Source organism: Carcharodon carcharias, chromosome 14 (assembly GCF_017639515.1).
Source record: "Carcharodon carcharias isolate sCarCar2 chromosome 14, sCarCar2.pri, whole genome shotgun sequence".
In the NCBI taxonomy this organism is placed as follows: Eukaryota; Metazoa; Chordata; class Chondrichthyes; order Lamniformes; family Lamnidae; genus Carcharodon; species Carcharodon carcharias.
Window position 1 is genome coordinate 38127042 of NC_054480.1, and position 24689 is coordinate 38151730.

The 24689-nt window shown below is 40.3% G+C and overlaps 2 protein-coding genes across 4 annotated transcripts in view; one reads left to right on the forward strand and one right to left on the reverse strand.

Moving 5' to 3' along the window:
• Positions 1–19160, reverse strand: part of LOC121287361 (glucose-induced degradation protein 8 homolog) — a 36560-nt gene extending 17400 nt beyond the window's left edge. Inside the window, exons 1-3 of one of the 2 annotated variants that reach the window (XM_041205164.1) lie at positions 19051–19160; positions 11728–11855; positions 9907–10100 (exon numbers count right to left, since the gene is read on the reverse strand). In XM_041205164.1, the coding sequence (XP_041061098.1) occupies positions 9907–10100; positions 11728–11845 (312 nt within the window). In that variant the 5' untranslated portion in view covers positions 11846–11855; positions 19051–19160. Of the gene's footprint in view, positions 1–9906; positions 10104–11727; positions 11856–19050 lie in introns of both variants that reach the window. The other variant, XM_041205162.1, reaches the window with a different exon arrangement.
• A 280-nt stretch (positions 19161–19440) lies between these two features.
• LOC121286855 (dnaJ homolog subfamily C member 5) overlaps positions 19441–24689 on the forward strand; it is an 85712-nt gene continuing 80463 nt past the window's right edge. For both annotated transcript variants that reach the window (XM_041203998.1, XM_041203997.1), the window contains exon 1: positions 19441–19571. The gene's annotated coding sequence lies outside the window, so the exon portion shown is untranslated. The remainder of the gene's footprint in view (positions 19572–24689) is intronic.

Sequence of the window (24689 nt, forward strand, 5' to 3'; positions counted from 1 at the left end):
GACCATTCTAATGTACTCTTGGCTGGTCTCCCACATTCTAGCCTTTGCAAACTTGAGGCCATCCTTAACTTGCACCATTCACCTATCAACCCTGTGCTTGTTGACTGACACTGGTTCCCAGTCAAGCAACATAATAATTTTAAGGTTCTCATCCTTGTTTTGAAATACCTTCATAGCTCTGACACTCCCTTTCTCTGTAATCTCCATCAGCTCCAAAGCCTTTCAAGATATCTGCACTTATCCAATTCTGGTCTCTGCCGATTTTAACCGCTCCACCACTGATGACTGCACCTTCAGTTGCCTAAGCCCTAAACTCTGAAATTCTCTCCCCTCATACCGCTCTACCTCACTTTCCTCCTGTATTTCACCCATTAAATCTACCTCTCTGACCAAACTTTTGGTCATCTAACCTAATATCTCCATATGTGGCTTGGTGTTAAACTCTGGTTTATATTGCTCCTCTGAAACCCCTTGAGGTGTTTTACTATGTTGAGGATATTATACAAATAAACTGTTGTTGTGATGATCTGTTCCCATAAATTCCACTGCAAATTAGTGCCATACAAGTACTTGCATTTTTTCATTATGGGATGCACAATCTAAACTACAGGCAGGAGTGCAAATAATATTTCAGTAATGCTTCAGTCTATTATCACAACAGTTCAAGCGGCAAAATCGTAAGTCTATAGAGTGGTGAGTTTTAGATAAATCTGAAGTTTGGAATAAAATGCAGCATTGACTGCTACAAGTAGCATTTGACCCAATAAATATGGCATTTAATATTCACACGTTTGTACGTAAGTGCTCTGGTAATGTAGTAATTTGTTAATCAGCTATTAATATTTATGAACATGAATCAAATCAGTAAAACAGGTAACTTACATAAACTACAGATCAAACCCCTTCATGTCAACACAAAAAATGTTATAGTCCCAGTGGTGGTGTGTTATAGTTCGCTTAGGGAGTCTGAATTGCTGTGGCAACATGCACTTTTATATGCATGTTGTAGTCTGGATCTATGGAAAGTGATGGGAGAGGCTCCAATATTCTTTTCATCACATGAAATGATTTACAAGTTGATACACAACCTGCTTGACCACAGTATGAATGCACCTTCCTTGGCCACCAAAGTCCAGGGGCGGAACTCGAACCCGAACCTTCTGGCTCAGAGACTGGGACGCTAACCACTGCGCCACAAGATCTTGTGGCCCCTGTAACCTGGTCAAAATGTTTTAATTGCTCACCTTAAATTTTTTGCATCAAGAAACTAGCTGTTTATACCACTGTACAACAGTATGCAGAAATAAAAGCATGATGTACCTGTAAAGTTTCCACAAATAATGATGACTCAAAGTTCAAATGTTATGTTGAAAATAAAAATATGGATCAGATTTGTCTGAATTTCAGCATGCAAGCTTCAGTGAAGTGCAATAAATTTTGAAAAAGAGTTTACAGCCATATAAATATTTAATCTAAAACACATGGAAATTCCACTGGAAAAATACTTAAGCTCAAATATGAACAAAAAGTCAGTACAAAATAGATCAAACATTCACGTCAAACTATCATAGGCATAAGATTTCCCTCTACTACATTCTAACGTGTCTAACTCCAACATCAAAACGCTGGCACCTATTTCAACATTCATCTTTACAAGCTTACCAAATCATAAATATTTTTGACTGATGATTCACAAGCACTAAGAAATAGAGGAATATTGCTCAAACTTGTTTAGAACATGTTCAGTTGCCAGAGAAGGCATGATCCCAGAGGTGAAGGGATAATATAATAAACTAGCTGTACTCCTCTGCAAATATTTAAAACTAATGCACTCTTAGATAATTACAGTGATTAAGGAAAATTATTTACTGAATACAAGTCAGGTATGATTGCAATTCATTTTCCTTCATTAGATTTCAATGAAAACAAAACAGAAGTTTGCCAATGCTGCTGCCATCCAGTCAGTAAGGATTTATCCTACCCTCATTCCATGTAATTATTCATTTTAAATCATGTACTTTATAAAAAAAACTTTACCTTGCTTTGGCTGAGGCGGACAGACCAAAAATGATTGCTCAGCTTTCTTGATGGAGCTCATTTTTTTTGGTGATGAATGTGGAGCAAGCTCAAGGGGCTGAATGACCTACTCTTGTTCCTATCAGACTAATCTTACCCTAGGTCAATTTCATCTTTACACTCTGATTGAATGAGATCTAGCAATAAATACAGACCACCGCATTATGGAACATTTTTTGCTGAACAAGAGTGCAGCTTTTAGATTCCTATTCTTTAATTTGTCTTGCTGCAATTTGGTTCCCACTCAACAAGGTATCACTAACCAGCTCTGAAGAAGTCATTTGGACTTGAAACATTAACTCTGTTTTTCTCTCCACAGATGCTGTTAGGCCTGCTGAGTATTTCCAGCATTTTCTGTTTTTCTTACTATATCACTACTTGCATTTACATAGCACCCCTTAATGTAGCAAAACATTCCAAGGTGCTTCACTAAGCCATATGAGGAGATATTATGGCAGATGACCAAAAGCTTGGTCAAAGAGCTCAGTTTCAAGGAGCCTTGGCAGTTAAAGACATGGTCTCAAGTGGTGCAGCAATTAAAATCAGGTACACTCAAGAGGAAAAAGAGTTAGAGGAACTGCTGGAGGTGATCACAGAGGTTGAGAGTGGTGAGGCGATAGAGGGATTTGAAAACAAGGATGAGAATTTTAACAATCAAGCCTTGCTAACCAGGAGCCAATGTGGGTCAGTGAACACAGAGGTGATAGTCAATATTGCACCTAACTTTTTTTTGTACTGGGCAGGCTACAAATTCCTATAAGCACTTATTTTTTAGTTAACAGGCAGCTTACATTTAAAAGTCACTGTAAATTTCACTAAGTTGGGAACAGCCTGTTTATTTCAAGGCACAGTATGTTTTGAGTTGCTTGTAACCTTCAAGGAAATATTGCTTTTTTCACTAGTCCCATTCTGCTCCTCTCCTGCAGCCACCCACCCCAGTCTCCCTCTCTTCCATATACCACTTGTCCAATTCTTCCCTTCTCCTCAGCTCCCGCATGTCCCACTCTCCCTCTCCTCCATATTCCACCTGTCCCATTCTGCCTCTCTCCTCCAGCTCCCACCATCCCATTCTAATGCTCTCCTGTCCCATTCTGCACCGTCCTCATTACCCATCCGTCCCAGATTCCATGCCCTCTAGCTGCTACCTGTCCCAGTCTCCATCTCCTCCAGTATCCATCCGTCCCAGCCTACCTTTACTCACCCATGTCGCATTCTAACTCTGATCACTAGCTGCACTCTTCTTCTTTTTGCGTATGCCATTAAAACCTTTCTCCCGTCTGTCCCATTCCTCTTATCCTCATGCATCCCACACCTTTCCTGACACAACTTCACACTTCAAGGGGAGATGATGAAATGCAACAGGAGCAGAGAGGATGATCACAATTTAAAAATCTTGGATTATCATATCATTAAATTCCAATTATCTTAGCAAACAATGAAATGAAACACAAACAATCTGGTCACTCATCCATTCATCTAGACAGGTTTAATTAATCTGCAATTTCCAGGCTGGTATATGTTGCCAAATCACTGATTAAGGGAGGTGTCCATTGGCCATGCTCTATATACATGATCAATAACAAAACCTTCTTCATAAATATGCACGTCAGAAAGCACAAGCTGCTCATTTAGACTAAATAACTCAACTTCACCCCAGGCTGTGTGTATTTATATGACCAAGGTGAGCCTTTCCATGGTGTACAGCTGCTGTGGTCTTTCATTCTGCTCCAGGCTAAGTTACAAGCCATTGAATGCTGCTGAATAGGGAGCAATCCCGAGTCTCGCTGGAATCCATTGATGGCCCCATGACTTTCATCAAGGTCAGCAGTAGACCAATCAGATATTGGGGGATTTTCCCAAGTCTCTCCCCAGTGAATGTGAAGCTCAGTCTCTCCCAAGAATCTGATGTCATGTCCACCTCCTTGTTTCCCACCCATTCTCACTTTGAAACATACTTCCCTCTCCTATCCCCAAACCCCCAGCCCAAGCTCACTGCTCCTCCAGTTGCTCACACTTTTATTGTAGAGGGTTTAGTGCTCAGCCCCATCCAGGCTCAAGCTTGATGTTGAGAACAACATGCTTGTTTCTGGGCTGTCACCCATGCCCTAGAGGGAACATTGGTGATGGGTTAATGGGAGCTGGTGTAATTCAGGATACAGACAAGAGAGATTTGGATGACCTCAGTTTATGGAGGGTAAAATGTGGGAGGCCAGCCAGGAATGCACTAGAATAGTCCAGTCTATAGTTAACAAATGCGTGGATGAGAATTTCAGCAGCAGATAAATTAAGGCAGAGATGGAGTAAGGTGATGTGAAAATAGGTTTTTTTCACAACAATTGATATGTCATTGGAAGCTCAGCTCGAGGTCAAATATGACACCAAAATTGAGAACAGTCCGGTTCAGCTTCACAGTACAGAGTATAGTCGCATAATGGCGGTATTACTGCGATAGTGATCTGGAGACATGAATTCAAATCCCACTGTGGCACAAAAAGCTAGCATTAGTAATAATGATGATAAAATTATTGGATTTTTGTAAAATCCTATCTGTGCACAAATTTATTTAGGGAAGGAAATCTGCTATCCTTATGTTGCCTACATGTTGACTCAAGGCCCACAGCAATGTGATTGAGTCTTAACTGCCCTCTGAAATGGCCTAGCAAGCCACACAGTTGATTCAAACAGACAGCTCACCACCAACTTCTCAAGAGCAATAAAAGCTAGCCTTACCAGCGATGTCCACACCCAACGAATGCATTAAAAAGTTGCCAAGGAAGGAGATGGCGTTGGTGGCCTTAGAATGGAGTCGGAGAATTAAAAGAGCACGAGAAGGGGCAAGACAGAGTGGAGTCGGAGAGTAAAAAGAGAGCGAAAAGGGGCGAGGCTGAGATAAACACAGTAAATTGTAGTATATACAGGAATTATTCTAAATTGAGATAATAATTAAAATAAATGAGTAAGCACTGTTAAAAATACTTTATACAAAGTATAAGGTATACTAGTGCAGCTCGGCCATGTGGAATGCGCATCTTGAGGGATGTGGGAAGTCATGCAGGCACGAAGTGCCCTCAATGACTACATCTACAGAAAGTGTCACCAGCTGCAGAAACTTGTGCTCTGAGTTGCGGAGCTTGAGCAGCGGCTGGAGTCACTTTGGTGCATCCATTAGGCTGAGGATTACGTGGACAACACAGTTAGAGGGATGGTTGCATCACAGCTAAAAATTACACAGGCAGAGAGGGAATGGGTGACTGCCAGAGTATCTAAGAGAAACAAGTAGTAGTGCAGGAATCCCGAGGCAATCTTGCTCTCTAACTGCTTTTCCAAGTTGGATACTGGTGAGCGAGATTGTTCCACAGAGGACTGTAGTAACAGCCAAGTCAATGGCATCACAGGTGCCTCAGCTGCACAGGAGGGGATGAGGAAGAGTGGAAGTGTTACAGTAGCGAAGGATCCAATAGTTCGGGGAGCAGGCGGGCATTTCTGTGGCCATAGACGTGACTCCAGGATGGTATGTTGCCTCTCTTGGTGCCAGGGTCAAGAATCTCACAGAGCGGCTGCAGGACATTCATTTGGGGGCGGGTGAACAGCCAGAGGTCATAGTCCACATTGGGACCAAAGACATAGGTAAGAAAAGGGGTGAGGTCCTCAAAGCAGGTTTTAGGGAGTTAGGAAGGGAATTAAAAAGCAGGACCTCAGGAGCAGTAATCTCAGGATTACTGCCAGTGCCACATGCTAGTATACATAAGAATAGGAAGATTGAGCAGTTCAACAAGTGGAGAAATAGAGTAGGAGAGAGGTCTTTAGATTTCTGAGGCATTGGAATCAGTTCTTGGGCAGGTGGGACCTGTACAAGAAGGATAGGTTACACCTTAACAGGATTGGGACCAGTGTCCCCGCGGGGAGGTTTGCTAGTGCTGTTGGGGAGAGTTTAAATTAGATTGGGAGGGGGAAATTCAGAATGTAAAGGAGAAAATCTAGCTGTGGGAAGTAGTGAAGCATCAACTGATAAGGAGGATATATCAGAGAGTTGCATCAAGGTAGATAGAATGCTTGGGGAGTTTGATAGAATTAGAATAGGCAACAGTAAGTCATTAGATGGGGTCAGATGAGCAGCAAGTAAAAATGCCTAAATCAGGGCTAATGCGCATGTATGTGAATGTACCGAGTGTGATTAATAAGATTGGTGAACTGTAGGCACAGGCTGGCAAATGGAATTATGATATTATTGCTATAGCAGAGGCCTGGCTCAAAGAAGGGTAGGACTGGGCGTTAAATATACCTGGGTACAAGGTGTTTAGGAGAGACAGGAAAGGAAGGAAAGGGGGGGGGGGGGGGGGAAAGAGTGGCAATATTGGTTAAAGATTGCATTATAATGCTGAAGAGAGAGGATGTCCCAGAGGGGTCAGAGCGGATCTCTCTGGCTAGAGGTAAGGAATGGGAAAGGTACAATAACAGTGACTGGTGTGGTATAGAGACCACCAACTAATGGAAGGGATATGGAGAAACAAATTTGCGAAGAAATTATGGAAAGGTGCAAGAGTTATAGAGTTAGCATAACGGGGGGCTTCAATTATTGAAATATAGACTGGGATAGGAATAGTACAAAAGGTCAAGAAAGACGAGAGTTCCTGGAATGCGTTCACGATAATTTTCTACAGTAGTATATTGCCAGTTCAACAAGAGGACATGCACTTTTGGACCTGGTTCTGGGGTATGGGTTGGCCCAAGTGGATCAAATATCAGTGGGAGAGCCTCTAGGGGACAGTGACCATCGTGCCATAAGGTTTAGGTTAATGACAGAAAAGGACAGAGGACAACCCAAAGCAGGGGTAATTAATTTGGGGAAAACAAACTTTGATGAGATGAGTCAAATGAGTTGCAACCAAATGTTAGCAGAAAACAGTGGCTGAACAATGGGGCCACCTTCAAAGAAAAGGTATTGCAGGCAATGTCAAGGTATATTCCCTCAAAGGGGAAAAGGTAGGTCAAATGAATCCAGAGTGCCGTGCCCTGGATGACGAGAGAGATAGAGGTAAAGATGAAAAGAAAGAAGTGTGTGTACAACAGATGTCAGGTAGAAAATACAGTGGAGAATCAGGCTGAATATAGAAGGGCCAGAGGGGAAGTGAAGAAATTAATAAGAAAAGTAAGGAGAGAGCATGAAGAGAGACTGGCAGCAAACATAAAAGGGAATCCCAAGGTCTTCTATAAGCATGTAAATAATAAAAGGGTGGTAAAAGAAAGAGTAGGGCCAATTAGGGACAAAAAAGGGGCCTTGCATGCAGAGGCTGAAAAAATAGTAGAGGTGTTGAAGGAGTACTTTGCATCTGTCTTTACAAAGGAAGAACTTGCTACCCAGGCCAAGCTGAGAGAGGAGGTAACTGATACAGTAGAAGAACTTACAGTTGAGAGGAGGAGATGTTGGAAAGGTATCTTAAAATAGATAAGATAACAGGACCGGATGTGATGCATCTAAGGGTATTGAGGGAAGTGAGAGTGGAAACAGCAAAGGCACTAGTGATAATCTTCCAGTTTTCCTTAGACACAGGGAGGTGCCAGGGGATTGGAGAACTGCAAATGTTACAACCTTGTTCAAAAAGGGGTGCAAAGATAAAACTGGCCAGTCAGTTTGACCTCAAGTGGTAGGGAAACGTCTAGAAATTATAGTGTGGGATAAAATCAGTAGTCACTTAGACAAGTGCAGGATAATTAAGGAAAGCCAGCATGGGTTCATCAAGGGAAAATCATGTTTAACTAACTCAGTTTTCTGAGGAGGTAACAGAGAAGGTTGATAAAAGAAATGCTGTTGATGTGGTATATATGGATTTTCAAAAGGAATTTGATACAGTGCCACACAACAGACTTGTGAGCAAATTTCTAGGTCATGGAATAAAAGGGAAAGTACGCAAAGTAGGCACTTGGAAAAGAAATTGGCTGAGTGACAGTGATAAATAGTTGTTTTTCAGATTGGAGGAAGGTTTGTAGTGGCATTCCTCAGGGGTCAGTGCTGGGGCCCATACTCTTCCTGGTATATATTAATGATCTAAATTGTGGTGTGCAGGGCATGATTTCAAAAGTTGCAGGTGATACAAAGATTGGAAATGTTGTCAATTGTGACGGGGATAGTCCTGAACTTCAAAAGGACATAGACATGTTGGTGGATTAGACAGACAAGTGGCAGATGAAGTTCAATGCAGAGAAGTGTGAGATGATTCGCTTTGGCAGGAAAGGTATGGTGAAATAGTATAAAATAAAGGGAGCCTCTAGAGGAAGTGCAGGAACAGATGGACCTCGGTGTATACGTACATAGGTCATTAAAAATGGCAGGGCATGTTGAGAGAGCAGTTAATAAAGCAGATAGTATCTTAGGCTTTATTAATAGGGGCACTGAGTACAAAAGTAAGGAGGTCATGTTGAACTTGTATAAGACACTAGTAAGGCCTCATCTGGAGTACTCTGTCCAAGTCTGGGCGTCATACTTGAGGGAGGATGTGAAGGGATTGGAGAGAATACAGAGGAGATTCACAAGAATGGTTCCTGGGGTGAAGAATTGTAACTAGGAGGACAGATTGGAAATTCTGGGGTGTTTTCCTTGGAGAAAAGAAGGCTGAGAGGAAACTTGACAGAGGTATTCAAGATCCTGAGGGGTATAGACAGGTTAAATAGTGAGAAACTGATCGCACAAGAGAACATCAAGAACTAGAGGGCACAGGTTCAAAATAATTAGCAAAAGAGGTAAATGTGACACAAGGAAAGATTTTTTTCACCCAGAGGGTGGTTGGAGTCTGGAACAAACTTCCTGAAAGGGTGGTGGAGGCAGATTTGATTGAAGTATTCAAAAAGGAATTGGAATGCTACCTGAAGAGAGAGAATGTGCAAGGTTGCGGGGAGAAGGCAGGGGAGTGGGACTAGGTTGAATGCTCTTTCAGCGAGCTAGTGCAGACTCAATGATCAAATGGCCTCCTTCTGCACTGTAAAGATACTGTGGTGAAGACCAAAGACAATGGCTTTGGTCTTCCCGATATTAAGTTGGAGGAAATTTCTGCTCATCCAGTACTCAATGTCAGATAAGCAGTCTGACAATTTAGAGGCAATGGATAGATCAAGAGAGGTGGAGGCGAGATTCAGCCGAATGTCATAAGAATATTTGTGAAAACCGATTCTGTATTTACAGGTGATGTAATCATTAGGCAGTCTGTAGATGCAAAAATGGAGGGGGCAAAGGATAGACCCCTGGGGACCCAAGTAGTAACAATGTAGGATTGGGATAAGAAGCCATTGCAGGTGATTCTCTGATTTGATAGGCAAGAATGCTACCAAGCAAGGACAGTTCCACCCAGCTGGATGGCAGAGTAGAGGCATTGGAAGAGAATGGTGTGTCCGGCAGTGTTGAAGGCTGAAGATAGGTCAAGAAGGATGAGGAAGGATAATTGATAAAGATCACCATCACTAAGAGCAACATTTGTGACATTGAGGGTTGTTTCAGTCCTGGGTCAGAAATCTGGTTGGAGGAATTCATACATGGAATTGCTTGAAAGTAGACAAGGATTTGGGAGGCAACAAAACTTTTAAGGAGTTTGGAGGGAAAAGAGGAGTTGGAGACGAGACTGTAGTTTACAAGGAAAAAGGAGTCAAGGAGCCTCAAAATTTACTTTTTGTATAATTAAGATGTGTATTGTAGTCTGAATTATGCCTGAATATACATGAATCAAATTTATAAATGCATGTTCTAACTAATGCTATTTGTAATTTTCAAACAAATAGGTCCACGATTTCGACGCAATCACCAACCTTTGTTTTAATATTTGGATGTGAAGATTTCCCTACCTGTAAGTGGAAGTAAAGATAACGATTTGTGTCCAACAGCTCTGGATGCAGACTATTGATTAGTGCAATGGCCTCTTGAATTTGTCCATTAAGTATCACCTCGCGAATTTTAATACGCTCGTCAAGGGTGTCCAGGTCAACACTAGGTTCTATACCAGATTCCACTCTAAATTTTTCTGCTGCTTCCTTAAATCCTTCTGAAACAAATTATACATAAATAAATTATAACTATATTAGCAGGTAGATTGTAAATTATCTAGGAAAGTTTTCACAAAATATTACTAGATTTAATTATTCCTAAAGTTTTCACATGAAATTTGATGATTTTTCAGCTCGCATAACTTCCCACAGTATCAGTGACTTAAATTCCATGCATCTCATGCAGCTACACTTTGAAAGAATACATAACTTGAACTGTGGCCTTTCCGTATCCACCACTCCATTGCGTCACCATAACGTAACATAACAAGAGACTCTCTGCTGACTGCGTGGTGCCCAATCATATTTCCCATTCCCATGGCTAGCGCATCCATAGCCTGTCCCCTTTTTATAATTTGAAACTACCATATCAAAGCATATCTGATATAGCTTCAACTAAACTTGAATGTAGTAATCCCAAGAGTATCTAGATTCAAAATAACATCAGGTTCTTTCCTACTCCATCTCAATCCTTTGTTACTTGTTCTTTTTTCTTGATTAATCTGATTTTTTATTTTATGCAGCAGTGATTGATTTTCTACTCATACTGAAAGGCTGCTAAAAAGCATCATGGGCAAGCATCTTTAAATTTTGGTGCACAGCTTACTCTAGTTTGAAATTGTGTTCTCATTCGTTTCTGTGTGATCATTCTATCTCACACAGCACTGACCATATATTGGCCAAGGCAAGCTTAACCTCAGAACAAACCATCAAGGATGCATAACTGAAATGTAGTACATATTCTAAAAGTTTGATTTTAAAATTTTGATTATTGTTCAATCACAAAAATTAAGTTGAACTCACTGCAGATGACTTTGGATTAGTGGAAAAGGCAGGTGGTGGTTGCGACCCTTCTACCAAAATAAAATGTAGAACAACACAAGTAACTTCTACTATTCAGGTCTGGCAGCATCTATGGAGAGAGAAATAGAGTTAACATTCCTGGTCGGTGACCTTTCATCAGAACTTTGAGAACTGATGAAGACACCGAGCCAAAACGTTAACTAAGTTTCTCTTTCCACAGTTGCTGGCAGATCTGCAAAGTATTTCTTCAGCATTTTATGTTTTTATTTCAGATTTCCAGCATCCATAGTACTTTGCTCTTGTAGCTTCTTTAGGTTATGTGTGGATTCAAAGGGAAATTAATATAACTATGTAAGGAAGTTCTATCAATATACCATGCTTCTCCAGCCAAACTAATGGTTATAAACATCTGCAGCACCAAGAGCTATTTTGCCACACTCTGAAGGATAGCAGCAATATTTCATTGACATTGTGTATTTTGTGTTTTTATTTGCTCACATTTCTCAAAGCATTGATAAATCATCGATAAAGCCACATTAGAAAAACAAATGCATTTGCTGAGCTATGCTCAAGTCTGAAACAAACATTACAGTCACGCCAATTTTTAAGTGCTTACTGATTTCAAAAGAAACCTTGTGAAAATTTACTATAAATTATCAGCCAAAGCAGGGAAAAAAATTAATTGGATTAACATAGATAAAGAGTCTTTTTGGCAAAGCAGGTTTGTTCATAAAATGCTGTCTGCAATATGGCCTTTCTATTGCAAAGCTCTTCCAAAATCATGCATAAATCCTATATGTTCTTTTGCATTAGTCTTACCGGTAACTAGATAGTTCATTATGAGGCGATTCATGTCAGCTCTTTGGATGTGTAAATTATTGAGTTTTTCCATCCATTCATCTTTAGTAATTTCATCAGGTTTTTCTGTATAACTCATTCTGAAACAGCTGTAGAACAAAAATAAAGCAAAGAAATACCGATGACCAATCAAAACAAGATAAGGTAAATCTTAACTCTTAAAAAAATCTAAATCCTATCTTTAAATTGGCAATTAACATGATCGAAAATATTAGAAAACAAAGCAAAGAGAAAGGCTTGCATTTATAGAGCACCTTTCACAACCACAGGATGACCCAAAGTGCTTTACAGCCATAAAAGCACTTTTTGAAGTGTAGACACTAACGTTTCCTCTTAGGTGCATGGGTGCGAGCCACACAGCACTCATGACTGTGTTGCACAAGAGACTAACAGACTACACGCCTTTTAAAATATGTGCAGGTGTAGCCACACTGCAATGTGTGAAGGTACATTAGAGGGAACATTGACAGTCATGGTTGTAATGTGGAAATCGTGGCAGCCAATTTTTGCACAGCAAATTCCCACAAACAGCAATGTGAAAATGGCCAGAAATCTGTTTTTGTGATATTAATTTCCTCAAAATAGAATCATGGGATCTTCTATGTCCAGCTGAAAGAATAGATGCGGCCTCAGTTTAATGTTTCATCCAAAAGACAGCACTGTTGACAGTGTGTTGATTTAGGTACTCAAATCCTGGAGTGGGACTTGAACCACAATATAGAAACGGCCATATAAATTTACTTGCATTCTAGACACTGTCTCAAACATTCACTGGGGTTCATCAAAATGAATGATCATTACTGGAGAATTACTTCAACATTTATGTAAGTTTATAGTACAGCAATAACAAAAATGCTGTTTTATATTTATAGAAACAAAAATGTTTTGATGACAATTTGAATAGGGCATATACACAGATAGGAGAAAGTGCATCTGTAATTGTTAGATTAATAAATAAGTATAATGTACATATTTAAATATAAAAATAGATAATTGAATGAAAAATTATAACTTCAGAGCATATCTATGCAGGGGTAGATACAGAGAAAAGTAATTGCAAACACAGCCAATCTTTGGTTGCTATTTCAGTCAAATGTCTTAGCTGAGAAAACCTTCTTGTTTATACAAATGCACTAATTCTTGCAGTATCAGTCAAGAGATTTGAATAAATGTTAAAACTATATTCCTCCATATTCTTTGACAGAATGAACTTGACAGGCTAAAGTCTTTCTTTTTGTTTCAAAGAAGTTCAAAGTTTATCAGAATATAAGAAAAAGCAAATCAGAGAATGATTAAAAGCATGCAAAAGCAAAATACTGCGTATGCTGAAATCTGAAATAAAAACAGAAAATGCAAAAAAACATTCATCAGGCCTGGCAGCATCTGTGAAGAGAGAAACTGAGTTAACTTTTGAGGTTGATGACTCTTCATCAGCTCTATCAGAATGATGTTGAAGGATTAACCTGAAATGTTAACTCTGCTTCTTTCTTCCCACAGATGCTGCCAAACATGCGGAATGTACTTCTAGTGTTTTCTGTTTTTAACAAAACATTTACTACCCAAAACCAGATCAGACTGCAGTAAGTACTAAGAATTTCAGCTGATGGACAAATTTAATAGATTTCGACCAGTGCAACTGAACAGCAATTAATCAGACTTCATTTTGCACAGCAAAAGTTAAGTAAAATACGAAGCAAATCATAAACCAGCCATTGCAGTTTTAAACGGAAATATTCTATATTCTATGATTTTTAGTCAACTAGCTACACCTCATTGTTCATTCTTTTTTTTTAAAAGTGATGTAAAAGAAAAACTTCTAAGCCAAATCCAAACTTATTTACAGCCTGCCAATATTTTCAAGGTGCATGCTTTCCACCTACTTGGTAGCTACCATTTCTCCCTTGAAGTTAACTGTATTTCATCACCAAGTATTTGTAGATCCATTTGGAGGTTTGTGCCTCCTTCAATCTTAAGATCACCTTAATTTTGGAATTCTGGGTTGATGTCTTGAAAGAAGGTCCCCAAAATGGGCATATAAATATGAACACATGTTGATAGGGTAGATTGAGGTGGGGTGGGAGGAGGCTTTTATGAAGCATTGGCCAGTTGGACTATATGACCTGTTTCTGTGCTGTTGACTCAATATAATTATCTACACAAATAGTAGAGAATCACTGATCATGCTAACTGGTACTTACAACAGAATATGCCGCATAGCATTATTTAGAGCCATATTTAGACAATAACAAATAATAAGATGTATATGTCCTAAGAAATCATTTTGTCAAAAGGCGAATTTTATTTTTGCAACACCAAGGTCTCAAATGCTTACCTTGGAGTTCATTCCTGCATTAGATCACAGAACTTTATCTTATTCCAACTTACATTATTCAAAAAAGTAAATGCATCATTTAAGGCCACTGGGAACAGAAAACACACTAGATCAAAATTCCAAATGAATGCTAGAAGTATTATCATAGCCAATAGCATTACTATGTCAACAGTGTGTTAACAACTGTTCCAAGAGTAGCAATAGTACTCTGACAGTACACATGGGACATTTACTTTATTTTGTAGAATGATTTTAATAATAGCTTTGATAAAACTACTCATTTCCTTCAGGAACTTTTGGTTAATTATAGATCGTCAGAACTATTAACCAGATTATCAGAAACCAAAGCATTAACAGAAATCATACAAATAACTGCACTGAACATATCTATCTGAGAAAGTGGTCAAAATTCTCTGTTCAGATTATGAAAGTATTTTTTTTTTAAAAATTGGTTTAGGATGTGAGTGTCGCTGGCAAGGCCAGCATTTATTGCCCATCACTATGGGAAGTTGGTGAGCCACCTTCTTGAACCACTGCAGTCCACATGGTGTAGGTATATCCACAGTGCTTTTTTTCTGTAGTGGTTTCAATCAAATGAGTGGCTTGTTAGGCCATTTCAAGGGGCAGTTAAGAACAAACCTTATTGCTGTAGATTTGAAGTCACGTGTAGGTCAGATCAGGTAAAGGTAACAGATTTCCTCCTCTGAAGGACATAAAACTAAGCAAGATGGGCTTTTTATGAAAAAAGCAAAAAACTGCGGATGCTGGAAATCCAAAACAAAAATAAAAATACCTAGAAAAACTCAGCAGGTCTGGCAGCATCTGTTGAAGTTCTGTTGAAGAGTCATACTGACTCGAAATGTTAACTGTGTTCCTCTCCGCAGATGCTGCCAGACCTGGTGAGTTTTTCCAGGGCTTTTATGAAGATCTATCCATTTCATGGTCGTTCTTAATGAGACCAACATTTTATTCCTGATTTATTAATTAATTGAATTTAAATTCCACAGCTGCCATGGTGGGATTTGAACTTGTCTGGGGAACATTAGATTATGCCTCTGCATTACCCGTCCAGTAACATTACAACTGTTACCATTCCCTTAATAGTATATTTTCTTAATTGGATTTTGCTGAAATCTAATTCTTAATTTCCATCATTAGTCCTCAATTCTAATCAGTACCCTGCATAAGCAAGCTTCATTCAAGATATAGACCTCATATTGGTGAAATTTTCAATGTCTGCCAATATAAACTGGTCGTGTGACTGTACAAGCAACTGATACAGCCATATCTCAGAATACTATGTGTAAATCCTAGTCACTGTACTACAGCAAGGATAGCAGGCATCGAGATGGTGCAGAAAAGCCAAACTGGATATCTAGGTATAGACATCTGAGCTGTGATGAGAGGTTGGAGGTTCTCCGATATCATTCTGGAGAAATCATGGGGAAGATGCTTTCCAAGTACTCAAGACTCTTAATGGAATTCCAATAATGTTTCAGATGGCCATAAACTCAAGCTTAATTTAAATTTAATTTTAAGTAATTTATTCTCGGGATATGGGTATGGCTGGCAAGTCAGCATTTGTTGTCCATCCCTATTCGCCTTGGGCACAACTGAGCTGCTTACCTGGCCACTTTAAAGAGTCAACAGCTTGGTGCGGACTGGAGTTACATACACACCAGATAGGTTAAGGATAGCAGTTTTTCTACCCTAAAAGACTTTACTTTTAAAAATAGGTTGCCTGTGTTATTACTCCACAGCTTCCAACCTCATAGTCCCCCAACCTCGGATGGCCCGCTTTTACCTCCTACCCAAAATCCACAAACAGGACTGTCCTGACAGACGGATCATGTCAGCCTGTTCCTGTCCCAGGGAACTCATTTCTTGCTATCTTGACTCCATTCTCTCTCCCCTTGTCCAGGCTCTTCCCGCCGACAACCGCAATTCCTCTGACACCTAAACCCATTCCCCTCCCATGGCACCTTCCCATGCAACCGCAGAAGGTGCAACACCTGCCCCTTTACTTAACTCCTCCTCACCGTCCAAGAGCCCAAACACCCCTTTCAAGTGAAGCAGCACTTCAATTGCACTTCCCTCAATTTAGTCTGCTGCATTCGCTGCTCCCATTGCGGTCTCCTCTACACTGAAAAGACCAATCGAAGACTGGGTGACTGCTTTGCGGAACACCTTCGGTCTGTCCGCAAGCATTACCCAGACCTCACTGTCGCTTGCCATTTCAACACACCACCCTGCTCTTATGCCCACAAATCCGGCCTTGGTCTGCTGCAATGTTCCAGTGAAACTCGACGCAAACTGGAGGAACAGCACCTCATCTTCCGCCTAGGCACTTTACAGCCTTCCGGACTTAATATTGAGTTCAACAACTTCAGATCATGAACTCTCTCCTCCATCCCCACCCCCTTTCCGATCCCCCCACCTTTCCAATAACTTATAATTTAGAAAAGTTTCTTTTCCCACCTATTTCCATTATTTTTAAATGTATTCCCAACCATTGTTTTATCTCTACCTTTTAGCCTATTTCGATCCCTTCCCCCCACCCCACCCAGGCTGTCACTTGCTCGTCCTGCTTTCTACCCTTAATGTCATCATTGGCACATTCCTCAGCTAATATCACCACCGTCAACACCCCTTTGTCTTTTTGCCTATGACATCTTTGACAATGTCTTCTTTGCCTCCACCTATCACTGGCCCTTTATCCAGCTCTACCTGTCCCACCCCCTTTTACCAGCTTATATTTCGCCTCATTACTATATATCTTGGTTCTGATGAAGAGTCATACGGACTCAAAATGTTAACTGTATTCCTCTCCGCAGATGCTATCAGACCTGCTGAGTTTTTCCAGCTATTTGTTTTTGTTTCAGATTTCCAGCATCCGTAGTATTTTGCTTTTATTATCGCGTATGGTCAGCTGAAACATTTTATTTAAATACACAAAAAGTTGAAATTGAATTTGTTACTTTTTAAACTTTAATTGGATCAATTTTGTCCTTTAAGCTTCCCCCTTTGAATTTGATCACTCCTCCAAACAATCAGCATTAAAGTCCAAACAACTCAGTTACATTTGCACTTATATTTTTATTTGCCATTTTGTCGTGTTGTAGACTTAGAAGCATACCTCAATGATTAGAAGGCCAAGTTCTGAGAAATGTGCACATTAATAAGAATATAGATTTAAATTTTATATGCAACCTGATTGTGTGTACACCACTGATTAATCACACCAGATTAAGTTAAAACACTACAGCACCCCAGCTCCAAGACAATCAAGTCTTTTTCTGTATTCTGAAAAGGGTGGTACAGAAACCTTTTTAAAAAAAAAAATCACACTCTCTTTAATCTTCTGCCTCAAATTAGTTGCTTGACAGCAATATCTGAAAGCCATAACCATACCTCCAGTTGAAAAAATTATTCAGTTCATCTCACATTATCTGATTATCAATCTGGGACCAAAAAACACAGAAGATGCAAAACCAATGGCAATAACCCATATAATGCACCTTAGCATGGTCTAAACAAAGTCTGAGCATCTTGAAAGTTTATAAAAGACTATGTTGCCAAAACCAGTTTCTCAGCACCTACAAGTGTCCAGCTTTGACTCCATCAACATCTCAGTTGGAACATCAGGTTAAGTCCAGAAATGCAGCATCTTGGCTGCTGATTTTTTTTAAACCAAGTCTGCTTTCTTCCATCTTTATATAACCTCTCACTTCTCCCTGGCTAGTATCAAAACTCTAATCCAAATTTTATCATCGCAAAGTATGATTTCTTAAATAGAGATAACCTCTACTCTGCCTAAATTGCAATTCATTCAGAGACTGCATCACCATGCACACAAATACATCCACATACCTAGTGTTGCAATTCAATCATCTATCAGCCTGACATAATGCTCTTAACACCTTCATCCTCATTCCAACCCATCTCTGCAATCTCTTCCAACTGTACATCACACGCTCCTTACTGATCACATTATTCCTTAACCGCAGTTCACCAACAGCAGCTTTCCGTTCTGGCACTTTATCAAGTGTTCTCAAACTCCCCTCACCTTGATAGCAGTTTATATCCTTTCTACAAAAAAAGCTCTTTGCTTTCATCCCAATTCCCTAGGCCATCTTTTTTAAAACTTGTATTCACTCCCCACACCCCCCTTCCACCTCAAAAGCCTCTTGGCATTCCGCAAAGCATTGAGCATTAGCTTTTCTAGCACTGAACGAGGACTGAAAAATGCTAGTAAATATGCCTGTATGTAGGAAATTCTGTTTGCTTACATTTAAATTGTACATACACGCAAATAATCCTTTGAATGTCTGCATTTTAAGAAATGTGTCCCATAACCAAGACAATAAATAACATAGCTCCTGTCCAATCAAAACATTATGTTTTTCACAAAATATAAGGAACGAGAAATTTTGAACAACTGACGGCTGAAATTCTGCTTTACAATTACTAAAAATAATAAATGTCTTAACTTCGGTACAGGGTCCAACTGTTTGCATTCTTATTTCAACACATTAAATCAAGTCTTAGAATTTCTTAGCACGTATTGAAAGAAACACAACCACATCATGTTCAGGCTTCTCCAAAACGGTAATTTCTTTTTTCGTGAGCCCAAAGCCTGCGCTAAAATGAAGTTTTAAAACAAATTGCGATAAAGCAAATTTCATATTCGAATCAAGTTTGTCCAAGCAATGGAAGTGAAAGGGTTGTGCTGCTTGATAGGATCCTTGACTCTCGGGTTTGAGAAGTCACTGCGTCGCCGAGGCCTACGTACAAGGGGCAAAAAATACTTGTCCCACGTAAATAACAACATTATCAACAACTACAAAATCACGGGAACATATAAGAGCTTCGTTTACATTCATTTGCACACGGTGGGTTTTAAACAATAGACCTTTTCAGGCAGAAACTGAATTTTAAACTAACGAGCCTACCTCAAGTGCGGGAGATTTTGTTTGTACCCTGAGCCGCAAGCAGGAAAGCTCGCGATCTTTCAATGAAAAGTTTGGTTGAACGTGCCACAGCTCAACCGAACTTGTCCACGGCTACTGATTGGTGGCTTACCCATAAGCGCCGTCCGGCTACCTCAGCGAGTGCGGCCTGCGATTGGTCAATTTCGCCGTCAATCCTCTGTCGTCACCTAGAGGCTGATTTTCCTCCCCGGCTGCCGGGGAGGAGGATTGATGCGCGTGCGCGGACGTACACTTCTCGCCACCCCTCCACCCCTCCCCGCCCCCACCGGCGCAGTCGTTCAACGGTCGGTATTCTGGTTCCCAGGGTTCTGCTGACAGTAAATGGAGCGTGAGGGGCGGGGTAAGGGGGGGAGAGGAAGTGAGCAGCACTGACGTTTTGCAAAAGGTGAAGTGCTGACGGAAATATCTGGTATGGTCCGTGTGTTAAGAGTCTGAGGAAAACTAACTTACCACAGAAAGAGAGAAAAATATATTTGTAAAAGGTAACAGAAGATCCGATCAGTTTTATCCTGTATTGTCTCTGCTACATGGCCTTTGTGCCTGTCTTTTAGTTGCTTGGTCGTTGTCCGCGATCCCAGCCATTGCATGATGGCGCTAGGTCTAATCTGCTGCCGCAGACAGCGCTATAAATCTATGCCGTTCAGTGGATTTGGAGAGGATTTAGTTCGGCTAGACTATTCTACCCTTTTTTTAAAAAAAAACCTCTTTCCCCCACCTTTCACTATTTGGTAACGGCTTATTAAAATCTGGAAGCGATGGTCTAACGTTGAGGTGATTTTAGTCGGGAGGGGGTAAATGGGATCAACGATCGACAGTCACACGCTTTTGAATGAGAAGCTCCAGGGTTTGGATCAAACGCAACAGCAGCATTGCAGGGTTTTCTCGCACGCGCAACACAACGAGAATGAATACAGGCTTCATAACAGTGCCAGGTTTAATTAGGTTACTGTCGGCAATGGCAAATCCTTCGTGTTATGGTTATTTTCATTTATTGAGGATGAAATCCCTAATGGTCTTTCTGAACAAAAATGCGTCAGAGGTCGGGTACCCCGGATTTCTGCAAATGGTGAACATTGAATTGAGCACTCCCTGCTCATTCCAGTTCGGAGGGGAGGGAGGGAGAGTGGGTGACAGGAGTTAATGTTGTTAATCATTTTGTTTCACTTATTGTTTTATAAAATGCAATACTCACGATTTTCAGATGTGCATCGTATTGAAGGATCCTTTATAAATCATTTAACTCTTGAATGCTGTCATTTTAGTGCCTAGTGCAGATTCAAGATGAAACATTCATGATGCACGTATATTTTAGGATAGCAACAGAACATGCATGCACTGTTTCTCATGTGACGAGAAATTGCGTGGCTACTTTTAAGTAAAGCGTTAATAATTTTATATTTTCTTCCAACTCAATAATAAAGAGAGTGGTATGTGTAGATACAGAAATCATGCTGTTGCAACTCCTAATGATTTTTTTGGCCTAGATTAGCAGATATCTTAATAGAAATTTATACAATTGAAATGCAGCTATTGAATTTGGGCAACATGTTTGTTCCTTTGTGTGGTCATCTGATGTGTAATATACCTTTAAGAATGTTATAACAGATGATCACATGATCTTGATATCCAATAGCAGAGTTGCGTGGGCTATCTTAGTAGTCAGTAGTGAGTAGTCTAGAGTTAGTCTGTAATGTAGAGACAGGGTTTGAGTTGTAAGCACACAAGTGTAGCTGCTGAGTTCCTTTGTAAATAATTAGAAAGTGTTCTACATAAGAACTGTCTGTTGAGCTACTCTGTGCTACCAACTTGGTCATCCCGAAACAAGCGTGCAACCTGGATCCACTAGTCCAACTAAACTAATGACCAGGATCCAACAAACTGGTGATGAGGAAAAAGCAAGCAAGGAAGGAAGGATGAAAAAAAGCAAGAGAAGGCAAGGAAAGTAATCCATTGAGTCATACCTCACATGGTAATTGTAAGTAGAATTTCCATCCTAACCGTTGAAGCAGCCCCCTCGAAGCATTTTGCAGTTTGGAAGATTTGATCCTTTCGACCCAACCACGGCTGATTGGTCTCATTATGTTGAATGTCTTGCGTTCTTTTTCCATGCTATCGACATTGCGGGGGAGGAGAAGAGGCGAGCGATCCTCATCCATGTGTTGGAGTAAGACCTATGGATTGGTTTGAAGTTTGACGGCATCCAGTTCCCCGGATTCTAAAAGTTTTGATGACTTAGTGAACCTTGTGAAGAGTCATTACCAGCCCAGGCCCTTGGTAACAATGCAATGGTTCAAATTTAACTCAAGAAATAGAGCCCTGGGGAGACAGTTGCTTGTTATGTGGAAAGTCTGAAACAGTTAACAGAATATTGCGAGTTTGGTACATCCATAAATGATATGCTTAGAGATTGTTTGGTGTGCGGTATATATGAAGATACAATTCAGAAGCGATTACTGTCTGAAACAAATTTGGATTTTCAGAGGTGCTAGAAATCTCACTGGCCATGGAAAGCGCAGTGAAAGACTCAAAGCCATACAGGGAGCGCAAAATTGTGCCGTACTCCACGTTTGGTGGAGAGCCCCAGCCAAGAAGGATGCGAAAATGCACAGCTCTGATGAGAACCGGGAGGCAGCCACCGTTTGTGGACGAATCAAAAGAAATGACTTAGTAAAAAATGGAATAATGGTAACAGAGGTGGAAGCAGACAACCTTGTAATGAATGGAAGTTTTTAAAAAATCTAATGTTTTTAACATCATCGAAACGGTCACCTCATGAGACATTGCAAGGATAGAATCAGGCAGATTTTCAATCCAAAGAAAAACCCCTGTGAGATCCATAATGCAGAAGAGCCTGAAGTAACAGATTCAGATAATTATTCATTGTGTAATTTAAAGGTAGGAAGAACAGAACCAATCCATGTATCAGTGAGGGTGAATGATAGACCTATCAGAATGGAGTTAGATACCAGCATTTCCACTACCTGAATCATGGGGAATGTAAATTCAATTTGGAAGAAACAGAAGCCAAATTGAAAACTTATTGGGAGAAGATTTCAAAATCAAAGGCATAAGCAGGGTTATTTACAGTTCGGAAGCTGATCTATAAAATTGCCCTAAGATAAAAGCAAAATTCTGTGGATGCTGGAAATCTGATGCAAAAACAGAAAATGCTAGAAAAACTCAGCAGGTCTAACAGCATCTGTGGAGAGAAAAACAGACTGAATGCTTCAAGTCCGTATGACTGTTCAGAAGAAGAAAAGTCATACGGAGTCGAAATGTTAACTCTGTTTTTCTCTCCACAGATGCTGTTAGACCTGCTGAGTTTTTCCAGCATTTTCTGTTTTTGTACAAGTAAAATTAGCTTTGATGGTGGTAGCAGGTAAGGGGCCAAGCCTCCTTGGATGAAACTGGCTGAAAGAAAATAAATTGAATCGGGCTGAGATCTTCCAGCTGAGATCTTCCAGCTGAGATCTTCCAGCTGAGATCTTCCAGCTGAGATCTTCCAGCTGAGATCTTCCAGCTGAGATCTTCCAGCTGAGATCTTCCAGCTGAGAGCCAGTGGGCTACCTGAACTGCTATAAAAATACACCTCAGCTTCCCAAGATGAACTCTGAAAGATCCAGGGGCTACCCCGTCCCCCCGAGTACCTTTTGCAATGTGGGAAAAGATAGAGACCCGAATTGGATAGATTAGAGAAATTGGTAGTTACACAACCTGTGCAGTTCTCGGAATGGGCAGCACCAATAATCCCCTATACTTAAGCCAGGCCAAAGCTTTCGAATTTGTGGAGACTACAAATTGACTTAGTAAAGTAGTTAAGTTGGACAGACACCCTATACCAGAAATTGAAGACCTGTATGCTAAGCTGGCAGGTGGAACCGCCTACAAGAAGCTTGATATAAGTCATGCTTATCAACAATTGGAGTTAGAAATGCCTCCCAGAAATTTGTCACAATAAATACACACAAAGGGTTATACCAATATATCCATTTGCCTTTTGGTGTATCCTCAGCTTGCGCCATATTCCAGAGAACAATGGAAAGTTTACTGCAGGGATTGCCTCATGTTGTAGTTTATTTAGATGATGCTCTGATGCCAGGACTTGCTGAAAAGGAGCATTGGCAAACTTGGAAGAAGTTTTTAAATGTTTCTCGCAGGTGGGAGTGCGCTTAAGAAAGAAAAGTACAAGTTCCAAGCAGAAGAGGTAATATTTTTGGGTCACAGTAGATTCACAGGGCCTCCACCCTGTTGAGAAAAAAGTGAGAGGCATTAAAGAGGAACCAATGCCAAAGAACACCTCCGAGCTCACATCATTCTTGGGGATGATCAATTACTATGGATGCTTCTTGCCTAATTTGTCGACAGAATTGCCACTCCTCTATTACATAAGAACAACCAACGTTGGTCTTGACAAACACCACAGAAAGAAGCTTTCACAATGATGAAACTGTTACGCTCATCTACCCTATTAGTACATTTTGACATGTGACGCATCTCCCTGCGGAGTGGGAGCAGTGTTCTCCCATCGAATGGACAATGGCTCAGATCAGCCTATTGGATATGTGTCAAAAACGGTCAACACAGTGGAAAAGGGATACTCACAGAAAGAAAAGAAGGCTTGTCAATCATCTTTAGTGTCAAGAAACTTCACCAGTATTTACCGAGTCATCATTTCACTATCATTTCAGACTACAAGCCATTGCTAGGATTGTTCAGCGAGGACAAAGACTATACCTCAGCCTCAGCAGAATTACAGAGATGGGCGTTGATTCTGGTAGCGTATGAGTATACTTTCACTTATGGGTCTGGAAATCAGATTGTAAACACAGATGCACTTAATCGTTTGCCTTTGAAAGAAAATGATGAGCATGCTCTAGTTCCTCAAGAACTCATTTTATTATTGAACTTCCTAGATTCATCACCTGTATGAGCTAGACAGATGACAGATTAGACAGACTAGATTCAGTCTTATCCAAAGTACAAGAACAAGTTCTTCATGGTTGGTCGCAACAACAGGAATCTGACTAAATTGAACTATATTTTCACAGAAGGTATGAGATAACCAGCCAGCATGGTATCTTATTGTGGGGAGCTTGAATGATTGTTCCTCCAAAAGGACAAAAGCCTTTGTTAACTGAACTACATACTGCACATCCAGGTATTTCCTGAATGAAGACCATAGCGTGCAGCTACCTATGGTAGCCTGGAATGGATGGAGAAATAGAGAAATTAATGAGAAGTTGTGTGCAGTGTTAGCAAGTGCAAAAGTTACCTCCAATAGCTTCAGAGAAGGCCATAGGTGCAATTACATATTGATTATGTGGGACCTTTTTATGGGAACAATGTTTCTCTTTATTCTTGATGCTTACTCAAAATGGATGGACATATGAGGTAAAGTTACCAACATCATCTACTACAATTGACGAGCTACATCAAAGTTTCGCCATCAACGGACTACCAAAAGTAATTGTATCAGATAATGGCATGGTATTTAGGAATGCAGAGTTTCAACAGTTTTCAGCCTCAACAGTATCACTCGTATAAAAACTTCACCGTACCACCCTTCATTGAATGAACTGGCCGAGAGAGCAGTTCAAACA